Consider the following 11,116-nt stretch of genomic DNA (forward strand, 5'->3'; position numbering starts at 1 on the left):
AGAGCCTTCCTTTACTTGATCCCCAGCACTTCGAAGGGAGCAGGAGAGATAGTTAGAAACTATTCAGCTTGCCCTACATCCTCTCTAGAACCCCTTCTCCTTCTGGTACATACACATACTTGAGGTCTTCTCTACCTTTGATAATAGGGTTAAGAAAGATGTTTTGACACAAATAAATCCTCAGCTCAACTCTGGCTTAAGTAGAAAGCCAGAGAAAACTTAAATTGTAATTGGTAGCAGTTCAGAAATTGTAAGAAAACAAAAACTATACATACAAAATATTATCAAAATCATTTTATAATTTTCCTTTGAAAGTTGTGTTATACTTAATTGTATTTGCTGTTTCAAAAGAAATTGAGTTAAAATCATTATAACCCTAACTACACCAGTATGAAGTCTGCCTGTTAAGACTCCAAAGCTGTAGCCAAGGTACTACATTTGTTGGCCATTTAATTCTAAGAATCTATAAGAAAGCAAATGCTCTTGAGTGGATACATACAAATTAAATCTATAGAGATAGACTGCAGTCTGTTTCTCATTTTAATTGTCTGATTTCTTTTTCTATGGGTATCTGAAGGCATTTTGAGTATATTTACTGTAGACTAACATTTGTGATCTCCTTACATAGTGATAATAGGAAGTAATAAAAAACTATAGACAGAAAGGGCTGAGGAGAAATTTTGGTGAATAAAAGCAGATAATATAGAAATGCTAACTGAATAAAAATTTTGCAGCCACATGAAAAATTCTATGATCGGTTATAAAAATAATTAATAAGTGATAAATAGGTAAACATATGAAGAAACTTAAAGCCATCTATAATCACATGCAGTGAAAATCCCTGTTGGAATTTTAATGCATTTTAATTATTTATTTTTCTATATAAGTAAATATATATTTTTAAACACAATTTGAATCTCATAAATTATCCTAATTTTATTTTCACTTGACAGTAGATTGTGGGTATATTCCCATATTACTAAATATTCTTTGAAACTATTTTTTTCATAGTTTATAGAGTTTCATCCAGTGAATGAATCAGTATTTATTTATATAACTCACTATTGTGGGACATATGGTTTATTTTCAACTTGTTACTGCTGAAATGCTGTGGAGAACATTCTTAATTATTTACATACATACTGGATTTTTCCTTAAGAAAATTATTAGAAATGAAATTAATTGGTTAACATTTTAAGGCTGTTGATACATATGTTGATGCATATATCCAGATATTTCTCTAGGAAGGTTGTACAGCAGCAGCACATGAAAACTTATTTCATCACATTCTAACTACACTAGGAATTATCTTTAAAGTTTTTTTTTCTGTCTGTATTTATATGATTACTAGTGAGGTTGTCTTTTTTCATATACTTCTTGAGTAGACATATGATTATGAAAATTGTGTGTAAGGTAATGTTTCCATCACAGATCTAAACGAACAAAGATGTTACTGAAGCTAAATAGGCAGAAGGAAGAAGAAGATCGCAGATTACAAGTGCAACTTCAAAGGCAGAGAGCCATGAGACTTTCCCGAGAAATACGACTGAGTAGGCTCGAAGTAGTTCATCCAGGTGCGTGGCAGTATCAGTTTTATAAGTGAAAGACTGACTACAGTATCTTAATAAAACAAATTTCCTAGCTACCTGATGATTTCTTATTTTAAATGTGGACCTTTCCCTGTTTCTCCTTTTTTAGATAAACCTTAAATCTCTCAAGTCAAAAAAAGTTACTGATTTTTCTAATTAAGGCCTATTAGTTGATGATGAGCAATCTCTCCACTAGTTTTTCTTTTCTTTCAGATAAATTAATGAAACATAAAATTTTATGCTTAAAGATAGCTGTCAGTGACATAAAGAAAGAACCCCTTGAACTTAAGTAAGGTGTTAGACTATTGCTACATTCTGCCCTCAGAACTTTACCCATACCCCAGGATAAGCTTTGTGAACCTTCTTACCACCTTTGACACACTAAGCTGAAATTAATATTAAAGTATAGTCTGGAAATCTGAGTTGTTTTAGCATTCTTTTTTTGTTCTTCCCCTCCCTTCTTGGTACTCATTCCCAGTATCCTTTATAGCCTCTTATTTCTCTTCCTTTCCCTTAAATATAGATGTTTTCCAGAGTTCCATCCTTACCCCATTATTCTCATGTTGCTCTTCCCATCCATAACTGTAGCTTCAACTACCAACTGTGTGTTTAGCACTCTGAAATCCTATCTGCATTGTCATCCTTTCTGCTAAGCTGTAGACCAGCCCTGCCCAGTATAACTTTTGACAAAATGAAATCTTCTATATCTGCACTGTCCAATACAGTAGCCAATGACTACAGGTGGCTATTTACTTGAAATGTGGCTAGTGCACATGAAATTTTAATTTTACTTTATTTAAATTTAAGTAGCTATTTGTGGCTGGTGTCTACATTGAATAATACAGCTCTGTAGTCAGCTGCCTGTTGGTTGATTTTACTTAGCTATCTACAAGCATCCATAACACTAGTCATTATCTGCCCCCACTAACTTCCTCTTCCTGTATTCCTCATCTCAGGTAATTCCACCAACAGTCTACTCAGTTTCCTATCTGTGAGACACCCTAGAGTTATTTTCCTCTCTCACCTACATGTCTAGTTCTAGTTGGTCACTAAATTCTATTAATTTGTTGTACTATTTCTCAGATATATCCTTTTTTATTATTACCTTCTACTGCCTTATTCTCTCACTTAGCTACTGTTATATGCTGACCAACTCCCAGAAAGTAAAAATAAAATCATCTGTAGAATCAAATGATTGACTAAAGAGACATTTAGAATCACACAGAGTAGGTAACACATGTACATGATTTGCCCTTTCCCTCTGGTGGCACTGAATGTCTTCTTAACTATTTACTTGTGTATCTTTTTTCTGAATGTTTTTGCTAACAGATTTTTAGCCCTTTTCTCATTCCTCTGACACAAAAAAATTATATGAGTCTTTTTTTCTAAAGAAGATGCCTAGTCTGGGAAAGCTTTTAGAGCTCTTTGTTTTTAAAATCTTACATTGTAGAATAACAAAGTTGGGAAAATCAGTGAGCAGTACTGAAAAAAATAAAAAGACTGCAAGACTGTTGTTACTTTCATTGTCCTGATTCCAGAACTTCAGAAAGCATAGAAGTGAGTATGTTGTAATAGTGTCTGTCATCTTTTTAGGTCAGGTGGAAAAACATAATCGGGAAATAGAAGAGAAATCAGCATTGATTATCCAGAAACATTGGAGAGGGTACAGGGAAAGGAAAAATTTTCGCCAACAGAGGCCATCTCTTACGGAATATAAAGCAGCTGTCACACTTCAGAGAGCAGTGAGTCTGATGTAGTACAAAGAGTACTGAACTAGGAGGCAAAAACATGGGTTCATACCTGACTTTGCTGTTTATCTACTGTAAAGTCCTGGTCAAGTAACTTAGCTTTTCTGAACCTTACTTTCCCCCTCTATAAAGTGAGAACCTCCTTACCACTGGCCAGAATGATTTAGACACTCAGTCCTTAGTATTTCCATAGACCTTATACATTATTTACCATAATGCAGTGTTGTTTGTTAATTTTTTTCTTTCTTGCTTGAGCTATGGGCATCTCAAAGATAAGGACTTAAGTTTTATTTATTGTCAGCTTTTAACATGTGTTTGATAAGCAAAGTCTACCCTATCTTTTTCACTCATCTGCTGTGTAGATTAGATGACCTAATTTATGGCAAGGTTTTTTGTCAACTGCATAGTCCTATGCAAATGCCTATTTGATGTTTTTTAATGCACAGATAATATATTAGGTATAATTAGATCATTATAATTCTTGAATTGTAGAATGGTGGTATTCTTAAATGCTAATTTTCCTGGGATTTATCTGGAGCATAGTAATATTTTATTGCCTTGGAAATACATAGCACAAGGCTGCCTATTTCACTTAATGACCAGTTTTCCTAATATCCAGTTATTTACTTATACATAGTTATAAGTGGATCCTTTCATATTAGGATTTTAGGTCATATAGCATTTAGTTTTATAATCCGTTATTAAACCAGATCAATTTCAGTTTTTCACAGTGATAGATTTTGAACAGTCTCTTTGTTGAATTCTCTGATTAACCTTTTATAAAGATTTTTTTTAAAGCCATTCAAAAAACAGTGTAAATACTAGGGAAATAGGAAGAGATGTCTGCTACCTCCTTCTTCCTCAGGCTCTTCGAGGGATATCAGGCCATATGTGCAACAAACAGTCCTGTACCATCACTGAATCACATCCACACCTACTATTTACCCTCTGCTAAATAAGGCCATCTAAGCATTAACCTGTGAATATCAGTGTTGCAATCTGACAGTGGGTCCTTTCTAATACCTTTACTTCATGGCTACCTTCTTTTTAAACTCTTCCCTGTCAGAGAATCAGCCTGGCCGTTATTGAGTTGTCTTATTATCTTGCCTAATTTAGGTAAGTCCAATACTTTGTTAAAGGGTCCTCTACTGTAAAGTGAGATACTCCAGTTTGTTCACCATTCCCTAGAGAGAGAAGGAGGGGACATCATCACAACAGGATATCTGAGGGCTATAAAGGCAGAGTTGTTCTGGCTTTCACACTTTCCTTTGGAATAAGAGGGGGGAAAGTAGTCACATTTACCTCATTTCTTCACCCAGAGAATGGAATATGAGTCTCCATTGAAGTAAAAACAAAAACGATGCGTCTAGGTCATGTTTAGATGGCCTTCATGTCTTTGAAACTCACTACTGAAAATAACAGTGAACTCAAAGCAGAGCTAGTCGGAAATAGGAAAGAAGAGGATTAGTTTCAAAGAGGGAAAAGAAAAAGTAAAATGACAAAGTACAGAAAAGGGAGAAAAAGGAAAATAGAAAAAAATTAGAACAGGGCAATAACATAAGGACACATTTTGCCACATTTTGAAGCATCCATTTCTAAGATATACTATAGACTTGCACTAAGTAGCCAATAACCAGTTGTGGCTACTGAGTATTTGATATGTGATGTAGCCAGTACAAAGTGAGCTGTGCTGTAAGTTGAAAATACCAGATTTTGAAGACTTGGTATGGAAAAAATGTGTAAAATGTCACCTTAATTTTTAAATTTTTTAATTTTTTAATTTTGATTACCTGTTGAAATGCTAATATTTTACATATACTGTTATGCTTATGTAACTCAGTATATGCAAAATATTAATTTCACATGTTTCTGTTTACTTTTTTAATGTGCCTACTGGAACATTTAAAGTTATATATTTGACTCCCTTTATATTTCTATTAGTACTGCAAATGATCTTGATAAGAAAGAAAAGAAAACAATAATTCATCAATTTCACAGAAAGAAGTAGGAATATCATTTCATTGAACTTATCCCTCAGGAGGAGCTGGTTATTAGTGTCCTTGGCACAGAAGGGCCAAGAACTGTTGTTTACCTTCTGTCCCTTCTTTTGTGCAAAAGCAGAGGCCTCATTTGTCAGGTAGCTAAAAATCAAGAAAACTCTATGTTAACTTGCTAGTTTCAAATTACACATCCTTACGTAGATGGGTTGGAGTTCTTTGTGGTGGTATAGTATTGGAATTAAATTAGAAAAATTAGCTGCCTTTTCCCTTTCAATGCTCCAGGATTTTCATTTCTTGCTTTCTCATTTCTTAAGAAGCTCTCAGAAGGAAGCTGATGTTTGCTGGTGTCTGCTCTCTAGAGCCAGAGTGATGGCTAATTTTTGCTAGTTGATTATAGCAGCAAAGTACTATAGCACTAATATACATATCTGTTAAAGACCAACCACAAAAGCACTTACTGAAACAAACCATTGGTAGTTGAGAAAAAAAAATTGGGAGATAAATATAATTTTAGAGAGTCCTGAAGTGACAAAGAATAAAAAGAGACAGTCAAGGTGGACTTTTCTTATCTTAAGGGCAGAGAATCCTCTGTTCTGGAACTTTATTCTGAAGTTCCCAGCATAGTATTGTAAGCCTAGGGTAGTACTAAAAGCAGGAGGTAGAGGAAAGATAGAAGGAGAAACAAAGAATAAAAATCAAAAAAAGGGAAGAATAGAAGAAAAGGAGAAAATCTCTCAAAAGGAGGATATAAGTACAATTGAAGCTGTGGACAGAATGTAAACAAGTGAGATGCACTGTGTTTCAATAGACATTATTTGTAAACACTGAATTTTGAATTTTATATAATTTTCTCGTGTCATGAAATAATTTTTTTCCTTTTAAGCTTTGTAACCATATAAAATATAAGAAACTATTCTTAGGTGTTTCAAAAACAGGCAGCAGGCTGGATCTGACCTGTGGGCCATAACTTGCCAACCCTTGCCTGAGACAATGTGAACATGTAACTTTAATGAAAATAAAAACTACAAAGAAGGGAGAGAGTGAAAAAAAAAAATTGGACAGAATAATTTCAAATTTGTCTCCAAATCTTGCCTGTTACAAGATTTCTTCTTTTACCAGGAGTTTATTCTGAAGGGCATGAGAAAGAGTATTCATTTACCAGACTTTTTCTTATATATTGTCTCTCTGATCTTTACAGTCCTTTGGCTAAGTAGAATTGGAGTTCTTGTTTTCTGTGGACATAGAACCTGTCCTATAGAGATCAAATGACTTGCCCAAAATCATACCGTTTATAAGGGACTAGAATTAAATACTAGAACCCAAAGCTGATTTTCTACTTTTTTCTCTTTATGGCTTACTGTACAAATAATACATGAATATATCCTAGTAAAAATATTAAAACACTGCAGAAGAATATAATTAGAAGGTCATTGTCCTCTGTCACCCCTGTCACAACCCCATCCTTCTCCCTATATACACTAAGAGTTAACAACTATTGTAGTGTTGTCACTACCATATGTTATTGTAGGAAGAAAATAGTTCTTTCTATTAGGGAAGAAAATCACAGATCTTTTTTCTTTCTTCAGACTCTTAAGTTCCTAGCAAAGTGCCATAAGAAAAAGAAACTATTTGCTCCTTGGCAAGGATTCAGAGAACTCACTGATGCACGCAGAGTTGAACTGAAGCAGCAAGTGGATGACTATGTCAGAAGACATCCAGTATGTAGGCTTCTGTGCCATGGTATAGGTGTTACATTATTGTGGTGCATGATATTCACCAACAAAGAAGTGTCTCAGCTGTATTATGTACCTTTATTGTTGATATAAGGTAGTGCACTTGCTTTACCATAGAGTTAATGGCTTTGGCGGCGTCTTATAATATTACATGGACCATAGAAGCATAGTAAAGGCGACTTCCCTTCAAGTCAGTCATTTTCCACACTGCATGAGCAAGACTGTCTACACATCCTTACCAACATTTATTATTTTCACATTGTAATGAATGTGAAGTGCTATTGTGATTTGGATTTGCATTCTCTAATAATTAGTGACTTTGAGCCTCTTTTCATGTGTTTATTCACTATTTGTGTGTGTATATATATATATATATATTTTTTTTTTGGCAGAATGTTTCAAGTCCTTTGCCCATTTTTTAATCAGGTTATTTGCTTTTGTGTTGTTGAGTTTTAGAAGTTATCTGTATGTTCTTGATATTAGTCCCGTATCAGATACATGATTTGCAAATATTTTCTCCCATTCTGTATACTACCTTTTTACTCTATTGATAGTATCCTTAGATGCACAAAAGTTTTTAATTTTGGTAAGTCCAATTTGTCTAATTTTTCTTTTGTTGCCAGTTCCTTCAGTGTCATATTCTAGAAATCATTGCCAAATCTGTCGTTAAACTCTTCCTGTATCTTTTCTATTAAGAGTTTTGTAGTTTTAGCTCTTAGGCTTAGGTCTTTGATCTCTGGTTTTTCTGATGTATTGTGTGTGATTCTGATGCATACTCCTGTTTAAAAGAAGAGCTGCTTTAGCCATACTCTAGTACAGCTGTTTAAAATTCTGTGGCTGAAAAGTAAGGTGTTAGCTGAAACAGGATGGCATCAAAGATCCAGGAACTGGAATATTTGAGAAACCTGTGGTGTCAGAAGCTTTATCAGCTTCAAAGCTTTACTTCAGCTTTATTTCTTCCTTGTCCAAACTAATTAGTTAAGTTCCCTTTAAAGTAGCTGACTACCAAAAGAATATGGTCCATTGAATGATTCTATCTCTTGTTCTGTGAAATTATGGCTTGGATAAGTGGGGATAGGATAAGAAGTGAGATAGTCTATCAGGTGGGGTCCAGAACAAAAGGGTTGATCTTGTTACTCCTTTTCCAAGCTAGTGTCTTTACCATGCCATTTGTAATTTTCTCTGTGACTTCTCATTCTTATCCCTTCTCCCAGAATACCATATGGTGTGAGGAAATGAGGCATGAGAGCATATCAGAAAGAAAGTTGCCCACCTGCATTTTCATTTAAAGCTGCTTTTAAGAGGCTATAATAATGCTTGTTCAAGAGTACAAGATTGACATCAACCATAATATTCCATTGATGAGAGACAGCTAAACATTCTGGAACCTCTACTAAGTGGTGGGGTGAAACGTACTTTGACATATGTGTCCTTCATGTGACAATTTTTTCTGTCCTCTGTTCCCAGAGCTCTGAGATGTCAGATGTGACCAGCAGGGAGCTCCATTCCCAGGCACAAAAACAACTGCAACACTACTTCATGGGTCGGGCTCTGCAAGAGAGAGCCCAACAGCACAGGGAGGCACTGATGGCTCAGATCAGCACCAACATTGAACAGTTGATGAGTATGTGCTCATTCCATTTTTTTTTTTCGTGAAAGAACAGCCTATTCAAGATTTTGTGACATCCAAAATCTTCAGAAGGAAAACACCATTTCGTGGTCTATTAGCCATCTCTTATCCTCGGAAATTTCTACTTCTAGATCATATCAGTACACAGTGCTTTTAAATGCTGCAGAACCTTCTTGACTTCTTCCCTCAGCCTTGCTGTCTTTCATATGTATCAAACTCAAAGTTACTGATTTTAAAGATGCTGAGCCCTACTAACCAGATTCTACTATATAGTCTGAAAAGCTTTTGATCACATTTTAGAAGTAGATGATGACAGTCGTTACACTGCCATTTTATATTTTTAATGAAGTATTTTCACAAAAATTAATTCATCTGCTTCTCACAACCACTAGTACATTCAATGAGAGATCTCATCCATGAAGCCAGTGTTTCTGTCAGCCTCTGAAACACTTTTAGTATTTGTGGAGCAAAATGGGCAGGATTCTCTGTTTAGTGCCATTACTTGCAAATTTTGTATTTTTGAATGGATAGGTGGCTGTAACTGAGCCTGTCATCTATAAGAGATGGTTCTGCTATTATTTTTAAAATTCTTGTTCTTAAAAAAAAAAACAAAACCTAAAAAAAAAACCCTTTTTTTATTCTTTCCTTTTAAACACAGAAGGGGGGGCCTACAACCTGTGAATAGTCACATGCCATCTACAGCTAGCAATATAATAGATTTAGAATTGGAACCTTGTTCCTGCTTGCTATTGCAAAGTTCCAACTCTGTAGTTTGCAAATCCCTGTTTGTTTGCTACAGAACTCTTCTACTCATCTGTTTATTTTCCGTTTACTGCAGAAGCACCAAGTCTGAAGGAGGCAGAAGGGAAAGAACCTGAGCTCTTCCTAAGCAGATCCAGGCCTGTGGCAGCCAAAGCCAAGCAGGCCCACCTCACCACCCTGAAGCATATACAAGCACCCTGGTGGAAGAAGCTTGGGGAAGAAGCAGGAGATGAGATGGATGTCCCAAAGGATGAACTTAGTGTAGAATTAGGAACTTTATTCATTGGTGGAACCAAACCCCCTTAAGGGAGGTGGAATGATACACATCTGTATTTCAAGAGATTAGATTGGTTCTGCCTCTGACATACTAGTGGACTAGCACTATCCTAACTTATGGTTTTCCAGAAGTTCCTCTCCAAACAAGACTGGAGGGAGCAAGCAAAAGAGTTATCTTCTACCTCTATCTCAGTTCTCTTTTTCTTTGTCCACACTCCCATTCTTGGGCACACATACAAATTGGTGTGGCTTTTATTGTGAAACTAAACTCAGCATAGTATTCTGTTGCTTATATGAAATGTGATTTCTTTTTTTTGTTTCTGCTATTTTCCAACTAACAGTGTTTTCTAAATAAATATTTTCAATTATTGTTATGAAAGCCTCCCCCACTTTCCCAAACCTTTTCTTAAAAGCTTTAAGCCACTAGAGCAGGGACAACAAGCCCTCTTACCTCCAAGGCTTACACCTTCCATTGCATGTAAGGAAGGAATAGAAACAAAACCTGTCTGTTTCTGTGAGTGTGTGGCAGGGGCAGGGGGCAAGGGGATAGGAAACACTCTAGTCCCAGACAGAAGTAGAGATTTTTTTGGTGTTGCTGAGGGAAGGATAGAAATAAGAACCTTTTCTCGTGGGAAGGGAGTAGGAAATGATCTTGGGCCCAGAAATCCTACACCAATACAGAGCAGATGTCTGCTAATGCTGCTAATGAAAGGCAATGTTCCTGCTAAAGACCAACCACAAATATGAGGCAGTTTGGGTGCCATACGGTAGAAGGGTAGGAACCTTGAAAAAGCCCTACTTCCAACCCCAGGAAGAAGAAACCTGGTCTAAAATTTAGGCTCTATCAGGAAAACAGACCACCCAAGTCCCAGCAACTAGCCTAGCACCAAGTAATAAGCAATAGCAGTTTACCACTGGGGTTGGGGAAGGTGAATGGAGACCCCCCCACACACACACTGTGGCAAAGGCATACAGGGATGGCTAAAAGTGGAGGTGGAGCAGAAACACAGAAAAACTTCAAGCTTTCCAGACCCCTATAAGCATAAAGTAACGGCAGCTAAAAAATAAAGAACTTGAAGCCTATGATAACTCATCATTTTGTATATCCTCCATGGGGAAACTGGGACACTGGGACATTGTGACTTTGTTCCAGGCACTCCAATCACATTAATGTTTGAATGGAAAGACACAATGAAGTGCTCAGAGACAGCCTAGGGCTCAGCATCTTAAGGGGAAAGGCAGTGACACCAACAAGCTCAGGTTTCTCCTCTCTTTCTGACACATTGTCCAGCCAAAACAATATGTCCAGAAAGTTTCCCTTTCTTTTCCTGTCTTGTGCCTTCTCTGCCTCCTAATTCTTTTACCAGTTGGATTTTCT

General features: G+C 36.1%; 1 protein-coding gene across 5 annotated transcripts in view; it reads left to right on the top strand.

Moving 5' to 3' along the window:
• The window catches only part of IQCB1 (IQ motif containing B1), a 35,425-nt gene extending 24,604 nt beyond the window's left edge, over positions 1 to 10,821 (top strand). For all 5 annotated transcript variants that reach the window (XM_015251726.3, XM_015251728.3, XM_006218896.4 and 2 more), the window contains 5 exons: positions 1,432 to 1,574; positions 3,183 to 3,331; positions 6,924 to 7,055; positions 8,538 to 8,694; positions 9,539 to 10,821. In XM_015251726.3, the coding sequence (XP_015107212.2) occupies positions 1,432 to 1,574; positions 3,183 to 3,331; positions 6,924 to 7,055; positions 8,538 to 8,694; positions 9,539 to 9,768 (811 nt within the window). In that variant the 3' untranslated portion in view covers positions 9,769 to 10,821. The remainder of the gene's footprint in view (positions 1 to 1,431; positions 1,575 to 3,182; positions 3,332 to 6,923; positions 7,056 to 8,537; positions 8,695 to 9,538) is intronic.
• The last annotated feature ends 295 nt before the right edge of the window (positions 10,822 to 11,116 follow it).

Source organism: Vicugna pacos, chromosome 1 (genome assembly GCF_048564905.1).
Source record: "Vicugna pacos chromosome 1, VicPac4, whole genome shotgun sequence".
NCBI lineage: Eukaryota > Metazoa > Chordata > Mammalia > Artiodactyla > Camelidae > Vicugna > Vicugna pacos.